Raw genomic sequence first — 20,988 nt, 5'->3', positions numbered from 1 at the left:
AAATATCGTTAGCCTCATAGCATAATTGCCTAAATCATATTAACTCTACTTTTACTCTGATCTACTATATTCTACATCTACTCTACTGTACATCTAATCTACTCTACATCTACTTTTCGTTAGCCTAATAGCATAATTACCTAAGTCATATGTTAAGGGTTATAAAGTAGTGTAAAGTAGATGTAGAGTAGAGTAGATGTAGACTAGAGTAAAAGTAGAATAGAGTACTGTAGAGTAAATATGATTTTATTATGCTATGCGGCTAACGATATCTTTAATTGCCGTATACACGTTTTAATTTTGTTTTTATGCTTTGTTGAGGTGGAAACGTTGGTGTTTAAACACAAGCAGAAATGCAATCATGGTAATATGTGTGAGTGTAAGCCAATGTTTTGTCAGACGGGAGAAAAGTTCTGAAAGTCATTACCGGGTATAAGCTCTGTAGGGAGACATGTTTCATTGTGTTATGGCTACAAGAGAAAGACGCAAAGTGTCACTAAGTTCCTTAGGCGAGGAGGTGCAGCATTGTGTATATAGTTTTGAAAGAAAACAATTAGCAATAACACTAATAGATTATATTTAGCAAGGACTTGGGATAATGACATGTTTTTTTTATGAATTTTAAGAGGGTTTTATACAGTGATTGAAGTGGTCTTAAGTTTGCTTTACTGGCCGGGGACCAACTTGTCATACAGTAAATACAATGCGAAAGAACCATTGCAAACGAGCTGACATGCGGTTGCAGGCATTGTCTTGGAGGAGAAAGAGGCAGAGACAGTCATATGAACGGCTGCGTATATACAGCATGGCTCCCTCCTAATGACTCCCACTGGGCCCTTTTTTTCTTTCACCAAAGGCAAGGATTACCATTAAGCCCCAGTCACATCTTCTCACATGATTCCTCTACGCTTGCTGCTCCGAGGTTTTATTCACACACACGCACACGAGGCGTGAGCGCAAACAAGAGCAGTAGCAGCAGGATGAAAGAGAGGTGGGCTGAGCGCTGGTCACGGGACTTAAGATGTTAACTCATTCAGCACCCATGGACGAAGAATCAAGACACTTTTGTGAATGATTTGGCCAAATATTCTTGTTTCATTTCTGTTTGTGAGCGTTTGTGTGTTTGGTGCATTTAGGGTGGGGTCAGCGGTTCTGGAGAATGCTTGTTGTCAAAATCACTTTGTCAAAGTCAGTGAATATCTCGATTCACTGCCAGCTGTGTGTGGGCTGGAATAAAATAGCCTAGGCTCTGTAAACTGGCATGTTGCTCACTACGGTGGGGCCCTTTTGTTTACTCACAAGTTCATAGAGGCTGTGTATTAAAACTGGATTATATTTTTGTAACAGTACACAGAGAGTACGGACATGTAGCGGATCATGAGGAGATATTCACTGATTTTGACAACAAGCGTTCTCCACAATCGCTAACTGCTCCATTAATGTCCTTTTCAACCGATATATTAGCCGTGACGGGACCCTTGACCCTTTAAATTGCGGCTGTGTTTACAATGTTAATCTAATCTAACCGAATCTAATTTTAAAATAGATACAATTAGCTTTTACATTCCATAATGACTGCCACATTTCAAACGGCAACAACGGAAATTAGATTTGTTCCACAGCTACTTATTTTACGGCCTCCCTCTTCTTTGGGAAAATGTAATTATAACAGGTTTGTATTAGCCCTAAATGACATTCAGTCAATACACTGCTCACTCATTTGACACACTACGGCTACAAAGTGACCAGCGCAAGCAACGGTTTGGCAGAGAGATGGTAAACTTAAATGTTTCTTACAGACTTAATCAAAAAGGCAATCAGTCAACAGCCAGCTCCTCCTCTACTCGAATGTGACCTTAACACACTGTAGTGCTCAGTAGCAGTCTTGAATTATTAAATACCCACAATAATAGGACGGTGATACATTATATAAAATGACTTAAGGAGCCAGAATAAGTCTCTAAGGTTAAAATAATTGATCATTAAAGCTATGAAAGTATTCATCTTGACATTAAAAAAATATATATTTTTAGAGAGCTAGACAGAGACGAAGGACGGTATGTTCATAGCAACCTTGACACGCAAATGGGTCTCCTACCCGTTCTCAAGGGGAACATGGGAACTGCACATACATAAGGAATGTGGCTGTATTTTCCAATGTACTTCATGAGAATGGGCTTAGCGCTTAGCTTTGTGTAATCCTCGCCGGCGTGCCCCAATTATGAACCGATACATGCAAAAGGCTGGTATTATGATGTGAACACATGTGACCAGGGTTAAGAATCTTTGCCTTGCAGTGTGCTGGATCGCATTGTGTGGGGGAGAAAAAATAACAGTTCTCCCCTCTCACTAAAGTGCAATATTGTTGTGAAATGTACTAAACAGAACTAAAGAACTAAACATCTGAATGCATCAAACATATCCCGTCTGACATTTCATTTAAAATCTCCAATCTAGTTTTCATCAGCAGGGGTAGATATCCTCCTACTCAAATACATTTTTTTACGTGGCTTGAGGTACATGCAGTATATACTGTTTTGTGGTTTGCTCCATTCATTCTCAACCTAGGGGTCGTGTTCCCTCCAAAGGGTCACAAGAATAATCTGAAGGGGTCGCGACATGATGGCTAACAATTTGTAATCTTTTAAAACGTGACAATGGGCCTGAACCAGACACTGCTTCTTTGTAAAGGGGTCACAAAGCTAATAGGTTTGGGAACCACTCACTAAAATGATGTTTGTTTGTGTTCGGTCTGAAGTCTTATAGGTTGTCTTCACACTGGCCTTGTTTAGCATGGCAATAGCATGCCGCTGCTCCATGATGCGTAGGCTATGATTGCAAGGGATTTGTCTTTTTAACCTGCCTAACTGTCTGACCAATAATTAAACACCATTTTCCGTGCACGTTTGCACGTTTAAAATGTATAGTCCCTTTAGAGTTTTGCATTTGTGATGCGAACTGAACCATCTGAAAAACCAAGCAATGTAGCTAACCCACATCTGGTGCACATTTAAGTGATCAATTACCTCGAAATTGTAGCATACAGTGTAGTGTGTGTTGTTGTTTTCCACTACATTTTCTGTTATCTATTAGGGGTTACATAACTACTGGTAGCATTGCCTAACATTGGTTATCTGCTGCCTTTAAAACTAAAAACAGAACATTGATTTATATTCCTCTCCTTAAAGACAGTATATACACCATTACCGTCATTTGATGAGTGAATCTGTGAAGCGCCGCCTTGCTAATTAGTGGGTGTTGATGCCCTTGAGGATAACGATGTACGTGTCTGAGATGTTATGATGATAATGTATAACAATTATAGCAACCAATCGACTCTTGTTCATACTGGCCATGGAAAGCTTGCAAGGAATTATGGGAAAAGACTTTAAAAAAATAAATAAACCTGCCTTGCCGATCTTGCCCTGGATTCTAACCCCCTTGGGATTATTATTGCAGTAGGTCAACAGTTACAGCCAATCATATCCCCTATCGCAAAAAAAATAGAATAATAATAGTTATTTCCTAAGGTTGTAGCAGCATATTTTATTTATAAAAATAAAAAAATTATAAATAACAAGATTGTGCAGATGGTATCCCGAGCTCATTTAAATTAATTAATGTTTTTTGGTTGCCAGTCCAACTCCTTCACCTGCTGAACAGCCAAGCGAATAAAGAAGCATGTTGTAGAGGGGCCGATAGGGGGGAGAATTTAAATGAATGTTGCACGGGTAGGCCTAGCTCGTAAGAAAAGCAGGAACAATAAACTATACCGTACATGCTGGGAAGGAGAGGACAGTGGATCATTTGTCAAGCTGATAACAATAATTATTCTTTTTTTTTTACACTTCAGTTTCGCCTGAATTTTGTCACACATGATCAACATCTGGTTTCTGGCAGCATGGTTTTATTTTGACTGAATAATACAGGTGATAATGTCTATAGGGGCTAGCCACCTAATTTTACACTCAGTTGTAACACTTGTAACAATTTTTTTATCACCAGGGCTATCTCCGATTCTCCGCCCAGGGTAGGTTGGCTCAATGAAATCCACAGTTAAAGTTGGAGCAAGCAAACCCTGAAGAATACTTTTTGTCAAAATCATTGAATATCACAATCCGCTACCTCTCCGTACTGTGTGTGTGTGTGTGTGTGTGTGTGTGTGTGTGTGTGTGTGTGTGTGTGTGTGTGTGTGTGTGTGTGTGTGTGTGTGTGTGTGTGTGTGTGTGTGTGTGTGTGTGTGTGTGTGTGTGTGTGTGTGTGTGTGTGTGTGTGTGAACAAAGGTCCAGTCTTAATACACAGCCTGGGCTCTGTAAATCGGCTTGCATCCTTTGTTGACATACCCTTTGTTACATGCCCGTTTACTAATAGGCTGTGTCACTGGAATTTTTGCACAGCACGGACAGGTGGGATTGTGAGGAGATACTCACTGATTTTCATAAAAAGTGATTTTTTCAACAACCGTTCTGCAGAACCACTGACTCAACCTTTATTAGATGTATTTACCCTAACACAGGGGTGTCCAAACTACGGCCCGCGGCCGATTTTAAAAATATCCTGTAATGTATATATATTTTTTGCATTTCTTAGTTAACCCACTAGTAAAGGGGTGTCAAAACTGACTGATTGGCCCGTGGCACATTTAAAAAATATAATGTAATATGGCCATTTTAATTTGCATAATATTTTATTTTAAATTAATATTATTATAGAAAATCCATGTGTCCTTCTCCAATAGCTTCTAATTCATCTGACACAGTGTCTCCATTTTTTTTCATAGAAAATTCTTCAGCTTTAGCCTCTTAATTTCCCTTTCAAAGTGCTCTAGATTAATGCATGTCACTTTAAAAACTTAAAGAAATCTCCCGGGGGGCATACCCCCGTACCCTCCTTGGAGGGGCGGGATCTCGGCTGGCTACTATTTTCACCCAGCTGGACATTGGACGCAAAAGCAGAAAACACTGGGTGTATCAATGGCATTTAACAAGAGGGGGAATGTATCTGTTTAATGTGCAAGTAAAGTGTTGCCGTGAAGAAGGATTACAATTTACGAAGACACTATGAAACTAAACATCAGAGCAGCTACATGTCCTGATAAATGTGTTATTTTGCAAAGTGGCCCGGCCCTTCGTAGATTTTTCTGTATGTGGCCCTCAGTGAAAAAAGTTTGGACACCCCTGCCCTAACACCACCACATACATATACTGACACATACTGTACTACACCTACATTTGTAAGTCCTCCATCTAATTGGAAGACTGATACAAAATATCTTGAGTACCCCTTTAATTAGCATCCCTTTATTACACATCTCAAAAAGGATTCTGGATTCGGTAGACTACTTATGCTTTTTTTCCCTGTAAAATGCTTCCATGTCTCACATGTTCATGGCAGCACAAGGAGCCTTGGGGTTGAGGGGGGAGGAGGCCCTGAGCTGTGAGGCCTTCCTGAGAAGTCAACTGACCTGAAAACATGACCAGTGACCATTTTCACAAACACATGAACCACTGATGCTCTTTTCAGATTAGATCCTGGCATTTTGCACACAGTGTTTAGGGGGGGGGGTTGTATTTATTTCAAACACTGAGTAAAACAAGTTTAGTTTTTGTTTAGCTTATTTGATTAACTTTACAGTAAAAGGAGCAGCTTTAGTCTATTTGGCTCATTTCCAGCTGTAGTCTCCGGCCAGTTGTCAGTAGGCAACCTAAAATACATTGGTTAAAATAATAATAAAAAAAAAAATATATATATATATATTACATTTATAATTACAGCAGGCCTGAGCAAAAAGGGGAAAAAGACAAACAAACATATTGCACACAGTTGGAGCGAGAACAAACAGGCAAGCACAGATGATGGCAAAGATATCAAGGCAGTTCATGCAACAACAACATAAACACACAGGAGACAAGGGAAAAGAGGCCACAAAGATCACATTGAAAGCACATAAGACAGAACAAGGATATTTAATAATGCCCATTTTTGGGTCATTTAGTGTGTTTCTATTGGAAGAGTTTACAAGTGCAATGGTAGATAATACTGTATAAACAAGACCCCCTATTGTTCTGAGCTTGATTTAAAATGATTATTTCAATTCAACAAACATCAACGTGTGTGCAGGGGCTTTATATGGGTTAAAACAATAAAAGGTTTTCACTGCACTGCAAAACATTCATTTTCATCCAGTGCTCATGAAGGCGTGCTGAAACGTTGCAGTCCATTCACACTCATTAAAGTTCACGGGTTTGGGCCCTGCTCATTCATCACACTGTGTTTGAATCTGAAACAGTTTTGTAATTAATTAGACTTCCTTACTTCTTCTCATGCTACAGGAGACGTCAAGACAACTCAAGTAGGCTGAACAGTACGTGAAAGACATTTCGCACTACCTACTAGTACTCACCATCATCATTGTTCCATCCCCATCCCCAGCAGGGGATATGATGTTATGTGCTGGCATCACGCGGGAGTCATACAATCCGGGTAGTCATGCGCTAATCCGGTATTTAAGGTCGACGGTTCACTGGTTTGGGGGCGAAATAGAAGAGAGAGGCCTGGGTGCGCATGGGAGGGGGAATTTTAACACACACAATTAGTGCACAGAGAAATTCATTCCTGGTTTGTACCAAGTGATACACAGTAATCTTGGATACAGAGTTAGTTGAAGTAAATAGGCTATTTGCAGGTAAACAAGGCCTATATTCGAAAAAAAGCCGTGCGTAAAGTTTTGGATAATGTTCCAGAGCTGCTTCTTTTTGGTGCTTGTGGGCGCGGCGGTGGTGAGCGCTCAGTTCCCCCGGGAGTGTGTGACACCCGAGGGCCTCCGGAGTGGACAGTGCTGCCCGTCGCCCAATGGACTCGCCAACGACCCGTGTGGCTCCATCGAGGGCCGAGGACAGTGCGTGAATATCGCCGTGGACGCGCGCCCTCACGGCCCTCAGTACCCGCACGACGGACGGGACGACCGGGAGCGATGGCCCATCCGTTACTTCAACCGAACGTGTCAGTGCAACGGAAACTTCAGCGGTTATAACTGCGGCCGCTGCAGACACGGCTGGGCGGGGGCCAACTGCGACCAGAGAGTCAACGTTGGTACGTAAGACTTTAAGTGTCCTTCGACGGGTGAGGCAGGGGAAAAAATTAAAAATAATAATGTACCTTAATAATAATGTAGGCCTACCTTAGCTAATTCGAGGAGAGTAATGAGAGGGCATAGGCCAGCATGAGTTGATAAGGAATTGGATGCTATTGATTGGATGCACTTCAGCACTCCTTAAGGATACCGCCGAGCCGAATTAGCATAGTGTTGTCAATTTAATGACGATTAAGCTAATTGTATGTGGACAAACTAAGACTGTAAAACTATAAAGATCATTGTACCAAACTTAAACCAAATGAGGATCCCATGAAACAAACTCAAGTGCATTTGAATAGACAGCTCTGAAATTAAGAAAAGGGTCATTTGATTACAAACTAAACTGATCGAAACTGTCATTTACACACGTTTTTTCTGCACTTTTTTCTCTGTCATTAAAAAACGTCGCCTTAAAATTACATTTTATATATATTACATTCTGTAATCCCCCACCACCAGTAAGAAGAAACGTGATGCAGCTCAGCGCGGAGGGGAAGCGCGCATTCGTGAGCGCGCTGGACCAGGCCAAGCGCACGGTGCACCCCGAGTTGGTGATCGCCACTCGTCACTATCCGGAGATCTTCGGGCCCGACGGCAACACAGTGCAGTTCGAGAACGTCACCATCTACAATTACTTCGTGTGGTCCCACTACTACTCTGTCAGCAAGACGTTCCTGGGCGCGGGCCAGGCCAGTTTCGGAGGAGTGGACTTCTCACACGAGGGCCCCGGCTTTGTCACTTGGCACAGGTTCCACCTGCTGCAGCTGGAGAGAGACATGCAGGTAAGGCCGTGTGTTTGGGGGGGCAGGGACTCAAGCAAAAAAATAAAGGCCCAATTGTATCTTCAATTTTTTGATCTGCCAGTCCTCCATCTGACTTTCCACATTGTGTGAGCTGCCTATGGTCTTTCATGACAGGGGGAACATTTAAATGTAAATAAGACTCTCTTTATTGCAACTAAATAAAATGTCAGTGTTGTTTTGGCTGTTTTCATAATTAAAAAGGGGCCTCCTGAGTGATATCACTAGTAGGCATATAGATGAACTATGGTTTGTCTGGAGGGATGCGTGCTTTCGATGAGAAGTCAGGACAAGTTACAAAGTTAATTTCAGAGGGAGGGGCATACAGAATACTTTTTTAAATTGACAAGGCATATTTCAATGGATACTACTACAGTGTACATTTCAGTCTATTTATTTGATGGAAACTATATATTCATCTTTATATATTTTGGACTCTGGAGGCATTAGGGCTCAAACGGACCTTGGGTCCTAGCCTATCTGTACACATAAGGCAGCAGTTAAAGACAGGGATGAAAATGGCAGGCATTTGCGATGTAATAACATACATAGTAGTTATGTGGAGTAGCTCTGGTGTAATGGGGCATTTAAAGATCAAGAAAACTAATCCCATTGATTTTTTTCTTTCTGCTCACCTGAGGGCAGTAGTCACCTGACTGTTTAACTACATTTTTAATTCACTAATACATCACAGACTAATACAGCCAAGCCCCACAGCTTGTTTGTTTAACTGTTTCTCCCAACCCAACTGTACCAGCGAGGAAAATCACAAGTGACGACTCAATTCCATGCTTTAATAGGTGCGCACAATGTGATTCTAAAGTGTTTTACGAGCTGAGATTCGATTATTTGAGCCGCGCACCATTGATTTGGAGATGGTGTTTGGATTAAGGCACATAACTTTGGTGAGACCAGTTATTGAATCCACCCAGTGCTTTATGGAGTTAATGTCCACTGCAATTATGTTTTTGTATTTTCTTTAGTTTACAAACTCAAACAGCTACCGGATGGTTCTGAGTTAGAGGCCTGGGTTCTCATAATGTGGCGGATTATTTTTTTTGCTCAGGCACTGGTGAGGAAAATATTTCTGGCTTTGTGTCAACAGCTCAGCATTTTGATGTGTGTCAAAAGGCAAGGTTACATGAGCAGTAGTCCAGAACCCAATCAGTACGTTTCTGATCAAAAAAGGTGGGGAGCTTCAAAATTGGACTTGCTGGATTAATTAGGATGTTTTTTTTAGGAAAAACTAAGTAATTTATATGCGTGTGGAGTTTGATTAAACAAGTTTGCATATAGATTCTGTATGGACACATTTACCTTAACCTTACTTACAGTCAAATAGTTGCATTCATCTCAAGTTTTTGTTTGACTCGACAGTCAAACAAAACGTTGTGGGGAAAGCAAGGATGAGCATCGCACTTCAGCTTCTTGAAAAATACATTTCCTTTCCAGGAAGTTTCTGAATAACAAAGCAAAGCCCGAAGGCCAACTTCCCCTGAGAGTTGTTTACCTCACGTTGCAAGGTTCTAACTTTTGCTCGTTCACATTGACAAAGTCTTAACTATGCCATCCTTTGTTTCAAACCACCAGGACATGCTTCAGGACCCCTCCTTTGCCCTGCCCTACTGGAACTTTGCCATCGGGGGAAGCACATGTGATATCTGCACAGATGACCTGATGGGAGCCCGGAGCAGTTTCGACATGAATTCCCTGAGCACCAACTCTATCTTTGCCCAGTGGAGGGTGATCTGTGAGAGTGTGGAAGACTATGACACACTGGGAACCATCTGCAACAGTAAGAACTATTGTTGAGTTTAGCATGGCATCACCCTCCAGTGATGTTACAATGATCCTCTTTATTCTTCAAAGGTCACCTGTGATGCTAAAATCACTTTTTCATGTGACTACAGACTCCCAAAGTATCACTTTATCTTTTTGTCTCCACCTCCACCTTTCTGAAAACCTGAGTTCCTGTGTTCTAAAGTCCCAGTCTGATTTATTAATTACCAACCTAACTTAGCACTACTTCCACATGTGTTACGAACACACCCCAGCTACCATCTAATCCTAATCTAGCCGGCAGTTTGATACACAATGGCTGTTAGATTCAGGGCCAATCAGAGAAGACTGGGCTTTTTGGAACGTGGGGCTTAAAGGCTCTAAAAACAGAGCGTTTCGGACAGAGGCTGAAAACGAGGAGATTCAGCAATGGCACTGTGTGAAATATAAAGGTTATTGTGTTGGACAATATACCATGAAAACAGTTTCTAGTGAAAATTTGCATTAATATGTGACCTTTAAATGCAGAGAAATGGCTTAAATCGTATCGTATCATATTAAGGCTTTTTACTTGTCTCCATCCAGGCTCTGAGTCCGCTCCCATCAGAAGGAACCCGGCAGGAAACGTCAACAGGCCGATGGTGCAGCGTCTGCCCGAGCCCCAGGATGTGGCCGACTGTCTTCAGGTCAACGCTTTTGACACGGCGCCCTTCTACTCCACCTCCTCTGAAAGCTTCAGAAACACAATTGAGGGTGACCGCACATATATGTCTTTCCCAGTTTGTCATACAGCTTTTCAAAACGTGTTCTCATAAAAAAAATCGGGAGAGGTCATACCGTATGTGGGCTTCTTGTACTTGCAACCTCTGATTACAGCGCACTTGCACTTCTACTCTGATGTGTTCTATTGTGTTTTACATCATGTACTATCTTGGTACTTAAAAGGTGCTACGAATAACATTTGAATATTTCTGAAACAACATTTTGCCTCTGATGATCATAAATGACAACTAACAGCCATCAAGACTTATTTATATCGTTTTTTCTATGCCTTTGTCCGGGTACACTCACCTAGAAACAACAGCTGGCGAAGTAAAAACAGTACCGCTGTTGTCTAAAGGGGGTGCAAGAACTAACGCAAACTGAAAGTTCCTCAGAGCACCTTTAATATCCTGTCTTTCTGTAACATTATGTTTTTTTCTGTTGTTGACTTACAGGTCTCTCTTAGGAACGAGACACTGTGTCTCAATGCGATTACCTGCATAAATATAAAAGTTAAATAAAAAATGTGTTCCATTGTCGTCTTCCGGCAGGCTACAGCGCCCCCCAGGGGAACTATGACCCGGCTGTGAGGAGCCTCCACAACCTGGCCCATCTGTTCCTGAACGGCACGGGAGGACAGACTCACCTGTCGCCCAATGACCCCATCTTCGTGCTGCTCCACACCTACACCGACGCTATATTCGACGAGTGGCTGAGGAGACACGGCCCAGGTGTTTTTAGCAACATAATTCAGTCCCCAAATTCTGCTTGTTCTTGTTCACTTAAAGGTCGCCTATCATCCAAAATGCACTTTTACTTGTGTTTTCAACAGTGATGTTCGTCCCCCATGTGACCACAGTCTCGCCAAGTATGAGATAAAAACAAACATCTCTCCTTTTGTCTACCTTTCCGGAAAACTTGCAAAACTAGCATAAAAACCCTAGTCAGATTGCTCTCCCCTTATGACGACATAAGGGTAGAAACCACGCCCCCCATCATTACCAATCTAACACACCTGGCAGTTCAGGGCCAATCAGAGCAGACTGTTCTTTTTGAAAGGCGGTCTTTAAAGAGACTCTAAAACCGAGCATTTCAGACAAAGGCTGTAAATAGTAGATTTAGCCATGGCACAGTGAGAAATATAAAGGGTTTATTGGACACTACACCATGAAAACAGTGTCTAGTAGAAACCACTATTACAATTTAGAACCTGAAAGTGAGCATGATATGTGACCTTTAAATGTATACAATTATAAATATAAATTCCTATATAACTGCTTTACGGTTAGCATGGTGAGCTGTGAGCATAACTTAGTACTTTCCCCGACAGAGGCTGCTGTGTATCCCGAGGAAAATGCCCCCATTGGTCACAACAGGGCGTACAACATGGTACCTTTCTGGCCCCCAGTTACCAACGCTGAGATGTTTGTGCCCGCCCCTGAAAATCTTGGTTACTCTTACGAAGCTGAATGGCCAGGTATTTCATTTTGGATTATTCCCTTGAACTGCCACCTGCAAATGTTTTTCAATATTGCCTTAAAAGCTATAGTGCGTAACTTTTTCATATAAATCAATGTTGGTGACATTCAGGCCATTGCCAAATGAGTTGACACAGAGTTGATACAGCCTATCAGCTCCAAACAGCTCTCTCTGTAGTTCTCAGTATGGCAGCGTTTACAAACTGGTGTCGCCCCCTGACACTTGGGGACTTGGAGCTCAAGAAGCGCCAACACAATGTTTCAGTTGTCAATTCTACTGCTATGAAAACACCTTGACAAATTGTAGATCACCGAAGGCTTACCTAATGTAGAAGCTCCAACACTATGGTTGTAATTACTGAGAAGTTACGCATTATAGCTTTAAAAAATATATACATAAGCCTGATTAATGTAATACTCATCTCTAACTCTATCTTGATAGGTCAAGCTTTCACTCTGACTGAAATCATCACCATGGCAATAGTGGCTGCCCTTGTCCTCGTCGCGGTCATTTTCGCCGCCACCACATGTTTTGTGCGAGCCAGGAACAGTAAGATGGAGGGCCACCAGCCGCTGCTCTCTGACCAGTACCAGCGCTATGATGACGACAAAAGCCAATCCGTAGTCTAGAGCTAAACGCCGTTGGAACATGAGCCCCACCTGTGTGCCTTTATCAATTTCAACTTTCTAAGTCAATGCATCTGCGCAGTTTTCTCAAAGCCTTGAATCGGAGCATTTGTAGATTGAACGCTACAACGTATATTTTGGCTGCATTCATGTCATGTGCAAAGCTGGTATGTGGTTAATTTTCTCTTTACACATAGTACAGATGTGAACAGTTGTACTTTCATATTTCCCCCAATGAACATATAACAATCATGTTTATCTATCTATCTAATGTTAAGGTTAATATGTGGTATGCACCGAGGAAGTTTTTAAAACTGCAAAGATTAAATATTTGATTTGGGGTGGGGAGATTTGAAAAATGTGTTCAAATAAAGTGAACATGGACAACTGGAAGTGTTGGTGTGATAGCGTTTGCCACCAGGGGGTGCTGATTTGTGGTCAGCGTTTTGATGAAATGTAATTGCGCTACGTTCCAAATTGCACTTTCTGTCATTACTATAGGCTACTGAATACCCCAGCATACAGAAATAAATAAATAAAGGGCACAGAAGTTAAGGTTTTGGAAAGCAGGGTCAGTGTATTGTTTTGATATTTCACTTATAACTAAGGTGGTCCTTCCTAAAGGATGTAGATTCTGATTAGATATTCTAAATGTTCCGTAACTTTTTCAACACATTTGAAGTTAATACAGGCAAAAGTAACTAATACATTCACTTAAACCTCCACATCTCCACAGTTTATTTTAGCTGCACATTGCACAACGGCATCAATGAAATGGCGTGTTAAAAAATTGTTATAGAGAAAAACACTGCAAATGTAACAGCCATACTACCCACAAGGGGGTGCAAAAGTTCTGTATCTGAAACCCTACATTATCGAAGAGAGATGAACTCGCAAGTTTATTTTTATTTGTATTGACATATGAAATAAGTTGATCCAAATGGCCTGTTATTTATAGTGATGAATGAAGAGATAAGGCAGGGGATGTGATTCAGAATAAATGTAGCCAAATGCAGTGTCCACAGGTTGTAATCCTATGTACTCGCACAATGTGCAGCTTTTCCCCTCCTCTCTTTTTTTAAATCTAAATGTATGTTTGGTCATGAATGCTATATTCTGTTTTTTGACATTTGTACATTTGGATCTAGGTGCATGTAGAATAATTGAAACGATTAAATTGGAGGCCTATGCAGGGGTTTGTTCGACCTTACACTGTATGTTGACATTCAAATATATTTATGTACACAACAAATAACTTTTGATTTAAGCTGTCATCATTATGGAGCATTTTTTCTTAGGACATAGGCCTATGTCAGTGTCTTTTTTCCATTTTTGTTTTACCTTTATTCAAACATCTTTGCAGACACTTATTATATGCCATATCGATGAAGGGGATATTGGGTCTCTGCCTGGTGGTTGGACTCCCAATGTTTTCATTTTATTTATTGTATTATTTAAATTTTTTCCCACAACCCCCCAGGGTCAAACTCACCTGTCTGGTGTCAAGAGTGTCAGGTTTCAATATGGGCGGGTCTACGGAGCGGTACGTTGTGGTTAAGCTGCCTTGCCATTGGCCAGGCTCTTCAATGGGCGGTCTGTTGATGTAACAGCGTCCAGTGAAATGTGTGTTTAAAACTCGACACTTCATTCTGTGAGCCGGCTGAATGAAGTTGTGAGGGGTGAACGTGCTGTTGCTAACTTCTCGCTACTCGGACCTCGTTGAATGGGGTTCGCGTGCGCCTCAACAAGCAGCCAGGCAACTGGGAATATCTTCCATGCTCGCGACACTGTAATTTTCATTTTCCTTGACGTGGGCGCTTCATTCCCCATAATCTTTCTGTGACAGGCTACAATGGACAAGGTCGAGGATAACAACTCCTTGCCTGACTTCAGGGACATTGAGACCAAAGTGGGACGAAAAGTGCCGGATAGTCTGGTTCGTTGTCTCGCTGGAGTAAAACACCTAGATGCGCACGAGAAGGCAGCGGCGGCGGCGGCGGCGACCCCACGTTTGATGAACGGCAAATGTTCTAATAACTCCACGGACTTGAAACGACTGGAAAGTAAAATGCTATTCCTGAAACAAGAAATGGTAAGGGCCTTATTGTGTAGCATGTTCAACTGAACACTGTCACTGAATTTAGTATATTTTAAAGAATAGAGCCATTCTCTCTATTTAACAGCCCTACGTGTCCTATTGTTTAATAGCCAACGGCTACTTCAAACCATATCATATTGCCACACACAGCTCATTATAAATGAGCTACAGTGGCGCATTTGTTAATTATATTCCTTTGAAGTTTGCCGACGTGTTATTACAAGTTAGGTCAATCATACTATGCTAAATGTAAAGTTATCCAAGCTATTTATCCAAACATAAAATTAATTTAAAAAAAATAGGCTACAATTAAAATTGCTGTGTTATGCCAGCTTGTGCATGTATAGGATAGTTTGGTGTCAAGTTAGCTCAAAGTTGATATGTCTGCTCTCTCTAGTCTACTGCATTACATGTATTGGCAGACAGCCCGGGCTCGCAGGAAATTCCAATGTCCCATACTAAACAGGTCTAGATATCAACATGTGGTTGGGAAATGCAAAGTCCCAGGCAGTATGTATGGCTGATATCAGACCCATTGTCTCAGTATAGGTGAGAGGGCCATTCGCACCTGTACAGTCAGAGAGATTTGTTGATGAACCCTCACCTCAGGGCTTCTCTCTCTCTCTCTCTCTCTCTCTCTCTCTCTCTCTCTCTCTCTCTCTCTCTCTCTCTCTCTCTCTCTCTCTCTCTCTCTCTCTCTCTCCATTATTCAAACTACTCTATGAAATTGTCCTTTTTCCAACAATTCCATAATTCTATTAGCCAAACACAGAATACTAATATCTCAAACGTTTGACTATTTTGTCAGATCCAGAGTAGCGTCCCCCCCCCCCCCCCCTTTTTGAAATGTGAAGTAAGGTCATGAAAGGTATTAGGATTCCTGAGCAGATGGCTGAGTTGACTGTGTTTTGCAGCAGACCGTGGTGGGTCTGAGTCATGTGCAATCACACAGGACAACACACTTTGTTGACAGGCTTAGCTTCATGTTGGTGACACAGAGCCATTGGGACCTGCAACAGGCACAATTGGCCGTACCTTCTTAATTGGTTTATTTTTCAACCTTATTTTAGGCCTGTAACTACTTTTTAGGAATGTTTGAATACATGTGCACATTTGGCAATAGCCTTTCTAAACTCTTTATTTCATTGTTACAACATTATGGTCCACAGTTTTTTACGGAATAGTTTTTGGATACAGCCTTTTTTTTCAATTTATGAACAGAGATTATTTACAGGGTTTAAACATGCCTTGGACCTTTTATACTGGATTGAAAGAAGGCATGTTAAGGAAGCAATACAAACACAAAGTTACGTTTTTTTTTGCCTCTGTCACTCACCTTAAAAATGTGGGGCATTTTGGGGCATCCCTCAAGTTTTAGGGGGAACTTAAACATTTGTTTTAAGTTTGCAATACAGCTACCTGCAAAATATATAAAAACTGTTTATTTAATACATTGGATAAATGTCCTTGTAACCAATACACTATCACCATAGCAACACATCATGTCGGTGATTCTTGAGAAGCGGGACAAAAGGCTGTCTTCCAATATTAACTGCTGTTATGTTTATAAAGAAAGAAATATTTAAAATTGTAGATGTTATTAGGGATTAAGAATGGAATGTCTGGAGCACAATTATCCCAATTTAATTGTATCATTATTATGTCAAATATATGACACTTGTTATCTTCTCACGATGTCCAAAACAGTGTGTCCACAGAGAAGGTTTTCAATCTTTCATATGCAATAAAATCTATTAAAAATGTACTTTAATGATTTAAAAGAGCTTTTTTCATCAAAAGCAACACTAAATAATCTCTCATATCAATAAAACAAACTGACAGAAACATGGCTTAACATGTACCGTCTGCCTGCTTCCATGTGAATGCAGCATACATGGAGGCTGGTTGCAAATCCACTGCCAGCTGTCCGGAAAGCACTGTACCAAGACTGTCTTTCTGTCTTCATCAATGCATTTAATATGTAGCAGGCCGTCACAGCTGTCTGTTCTTCCCCCGCAGTAGACACAGGGGACTTCCTATGAATGCCACCATAAGGCTGTCCACCTCCTCCCAGTCAATGGCATGGTTTGTCATGGCAAGGGGAAGGGGACATACATCAATGGCCATATTGTGTAAAACAACATATCACTTCCTGACTGCCATAACTTTATATGACTAGGCCTTTTCTCCCCCCCCCTCCCCCCCAGTGCCACATAGTTAAGTCTACTCATCCACAACAAAGTATGATAGTCTAAACAAACGGCACACAGTGTTCTGGAGAGCAAAAAAGAATGCTAACAACCATTGAGGGGAAACTTTTTTTTTTAATGATGTCATGTGATGGAAAGCTCAAGAACAGTCACGAAACAGACAGCGTTGTCAGGCTGATTTTAAGGTCTAAAATGAACTTGTAATGAACCAACAATAGTAAGTTGGTAATGATGAAGAAGGAACTACCTTTGAATTATCTAGGCCTCCACTCTTCGCACGTAGTCACTGTCTCACTGAGCAGATTGATGCCATTCTCATAATCTACTTGTTTAATTTAAGGTGACAGCCAGCAAGCCGGGTATCTTAGATTAATAGTCTGACAACTGTGTGGCTTCCTGGAGTCTTCTCCTGCTATAATGACAAATCTCCAGGATATATCCACTACCTGGCCAAGATACAGTCTGGCACACTTTGTCTTTCCACACTGTTCATTAGTGAGTGTTTAGAAGGTGTTGCTAGGTACATTTTGTTACACTAACAATGTTTTGGCTTTGTAACTGAGCCAGGCATCACTGTTTAAAGTCTTCATGTTAGCTAGAATAACCGGCTGTTGCTATTTGCTATAGTGTTCTATATTTAATATACAGATTGTGACAGTGGTATCAGTCTCTTATTTAAGAACGTGAGTCAGCATTTCCCCCAAACATGCTGAACCAAATCCCCTCTTGGATTTCTAAAATGAAAAAAGACTGTATCCAAATTCTGTTCTGTAAAAACTTTGGACACTGATATGTTGTGAAAAAAAAAACCTTTTAACAAAGAAAATTGTAACACAAGTAATAGTTTTAATGGAAGTAATCAACTGGCAATGTTGCATGATGATAACTATACATTTCAATTGTCAATCTATTCATCTGGGTTTTCTTCTCCGTCTCATAGGCGCACCTGCGAGCCATCGATGGGAAACTGATGCAGCAGCTGATGGCCATCAACGAGGGAGTGGAGTCCATCCGTTGGATGATTGAAGACAAAGGGGGCGTGGCCAGCCAGGACGGCAGCCTATCGGGAAGCTTGTACAGTCTGTCTGACAGCCAGGACGGCACATCCCTGAGAGGCAGCATCAACAGCCTCAATGATGGTGGCAACAGTGACGGGCTGGATGGCATCTCTGTGGGGAGTTACCTGGACACTCTAGCCGAGGATCTCTCAGACAACCCTTCACCCACGGACCTAGACTGTTTTGTGGATAAAACGGTTATTGACGACGGCGACACTTTCAGCAAATCGCCACTGAAACTCAGGAACGAATCAGATGAATACTACTGCTTCGGATGATTGAAAAGCTAAAACGCCCTTCAGTGAAGAAAGAGATTTTTTTTTAAATGTGTTCTTAACCTTGACATATTAAAGGTGGAGTCAACAACTATGCAGATGCTTGTCGTCAAAATCACTTGTTTTGACAAAAGGTTATTTTTTCAAAACAAAGCGTTCTCCAGAATCGCTGACTCCACCTTTAATGCAGATTATTTTTTCTAACATGTTTTACATTTTGGTCCGACCGACAGCCAAGCTGCTGGCAAAGACCAAACAAATGACTCATGTGACTTTGTAACCTCGATACCAGCTTCCTTATGGTGTGAGTTATAAACACGCCTCATAAAACCATTGCCACTTAATGTCACTCAGAATGCAATTGAAAACATCAACTCTTTTATGTCTTAATATTCTATCACGTAGTTCAATTCAACTCGGGTGTTTTTTTTCTACTATAACTATTGAATGTACTGCAGAGTTATCCCACTGCCTCAGCAGTCATTTCTTTCACTTCTTAAGCCAAACATGACTAGGGTATGGTGGTTAAAACGTCCTTCTTTATCTCCATCTTAACTCTGCCATGTCAACCACAATCAGCCCATCTAAGATTAGGCTTTAGCAGCCATTTGGAAAATTGGACATTTCACGCTGAGTGTCTGACTCTTAAGAGGCTGAACGGTTTAAGAGGGGTATGTTTTTAAGTGTTACACCAAAGTGCAATTTGCTATCATGCCAAACTCTAAACACCAAACTACTGTACATTTTAAGCTTTTCAATAATTTGTTTGACCTTTTTTATGCTTTGACAGTAGAAAGTTCCCAAAGCTAAACTGGTGGAATTCACATGTACACACCAGAGATGTTAGTAGCACACTCAAAAGCACAGATGCTCGACTGAAAAAAAACCAAAGCAATTTAATTGTCTTGTAGATCATTTAATAAGCCCCAGGCAAAACCCTCTGTACACCAGATGGGACATGTGTTGGGGTGGACATATGTGAAACACGTGTTTGCTTTGTGGGCACATTTGAATTCTTCTCCATTGTCTTTCTTCTTTCTTTCTTTTTAAAGACTTAAAGGTGCACTATGTAACTTTTGGGTGTGTCAGAAAGGTAACCATTTTCTAAGGTATATTCTCACAACTGAATAAACAGACTTTCCAGGAAATCGGATCCCTGGAACACTTTTTGAAGTTAGAAAGCTTCCTGAAAAGTTACTGTTTCACTGTTGTTGTCTACAGCAGCAGGGCCCACAGTTTGGTTTACAAACTTATTCTAGTCTAACGTTTGGTTCCAGGTGCCTCAAAATATTTTTTGTTCTGATTTATGATGATAGAATTATTCAATACTAAGAATTGCACGTAGGGAATATATGTTTTGTAAACCAACTGCAGGTTCTGCTAATGTAAACAAACCCCCCTCCTCGGAAACTGCATAGTGCACCTTTTTTAAAGAGGGCTAAACATTTCTGTACATCCATTTGTCGTTTTAGCTTTAAACTCCGGATTTTGACGTGTTTAAAAATTTGTATTTGCCTGCTATTGCAACCACAAAAAAAAATATGTTTTTACCGATTGCTGTTCATTTTGTTGTTGTGGAATTGAAATAATATATTGTGATTTTGCTCCGACTCCCACTTGCTGAAGTTATTTCTGTAATGTTTTAAGTTGTTTAATAACCCAAACAGTTTGCTGACCCCATTATGGAATCTTAATGAGATGGAAAAGGGAACACTATGGTTGTTTCCTTATTTGGTTAAATTGAAGTGGAGAAAAACACTCCTCCCATAATGAAGTGGGGCTCTTCGGTGCCCTGTGTAATGTGGCGTGGACAATTACCCCACGATAATTCACTCTTGTCAGCCCGTGTCGCTTTCCCCTTTGATAAAACAGGAAGATGATTCTAAATTTGTCAAATGGTTGCATATTTGCATCCATTTATAGTTCCCAAGCCATTAGCAGAGGAAAAGCCATTTGGGATAATATTTAGAATGGCATACCAAGGACTATTACAACAGATAAGCAATCATTACAAAAAAAGCTCATGAGAGTCCATTAGAGTGCAATGCATGGACCGTGTGAAGTCATTTGAAAATAACAGCGGTCAAGAATGAGACGGAATTGGAATTGAAATGCCAGCCATGCAGACTATTTGATGGCTTGCTCTGTTCTTTTCATTGTGATGCGACTGGCTAGCTTCTTATCTTTCATGTGATAATTGAAGTTCCAGACTGGAGTATACAGGGAAAGTCATTATTGGAAAGATGAGAAGCTTGGTCTCTTTGGCTTGCTAATAACTGAGTGGCCATGGGGCACAGTACGTCAGTAGTTCTCAGACTGGAAATGTGGCCTCTTTGGATTAGCCTTCAATTATTCACGTAGTCCATAGAGCTGTCCCCTTTTGTGGGATCTCAACTTATTTTCCTAATCATGAGAAAACAGTAAGTGTTCCTTAAGGCCACATATTATGCCCAATGTTAGGTTCAAAATTGTACTTTTCATGGTGTACCGTCCAAAAGATAACCTTATATTTCACACAGTGCCATTGCTGAATCTCCTCTTTCTAAGCCTCTGTCTGAAACGCTCCGTTACATTAAAGAAAAATACACCATTTTTTCACTTGGGTTATCATCACAGGTGGAGGTAGTGCTTGGTTAGGTTGGTAATGAGAGGGTGTGGCTTCCCTCATTATGACATCATAATGGGGGAAGCCACACCCACAACAGACTGGGGTGCCTTGAACACAGGTTTTCAGAAATGTGGACAAAAAAGGGAAAGGGTGTTTT

General features: G+C 41.0%; 2 protein-coding genes across 2 annotated transcripts; both read left to right on the top strand.

The window, feature by feature from the left end:
- The first annotated feature begins 6,546 nt into the window (after positions 1 to 6,546).
- Positions 6,547 to 13,772, top strand: LOC307268870 (5,6-dihydroxyindole-2-carboxylic acid oxidase-like). The gene is made up of 7 exons (XM_080051654.1): positions 6,547 to 7,093; positions 7,596 to 7,918; positions 9,527 to 9,731; positions 10,301 to 10,468; positions 11,029 to 11,208; positions 11,808 to 11,954; positions 12,398 to 13,772. Exons 1-7 carry the CDS (start codon positions 6,736 to 6,738, stop codon positions 12,583 to 12,585), a joined length of 1,569 nt encoding a protein of 522 aa, XP_079907780.1. The 5' UTR covers positions 6,547 to 6,735; the 3' UTR covers positions 12,586 to 13,772.
- A 474-nt stretch (positions 13,773 to 14,246) lies between these two features.
- On the top strand, positions 14,247 to 19,802 carry lurap1l (leucine rich adaptor protein 1 like). The gene is made up of 2 exons (XM_080052517.1): positions 14,247 to 14,674; positions 17,831 to 19,802. Exons 1-2 carry the CDS (start codon positions 14,435 to 14,437, stop codon positions 18,224 to 18,226), a joined length of 636 nt encoding a protein of 211 aa, XP_079908643.1. The 5' UTR covers positions 14,247 to 14,434; the 3' UTR covers positions 18,227 to 19,802.
- Positions 19,803 to 20,988: the final 1,186 nt, after the last annotated feature.

The sequence above is a fragment of the Ammodytes marinus genome (assembly GCF_949987685.1).
Source record: "Ammodytes marinus genome assembly, chromosome: 23".
Lineage (NCBI taxonomy): Eukaryota > Metazoa > Chordata > Actinopteri > Uranoscopiformes > Ammodytidae > Ammodytes > Ammodytes marinus.
Note: the sequence above shows the minus strand (reverse complement) of the source record. Positions and strands in the feature narration are given on the sequence as shown.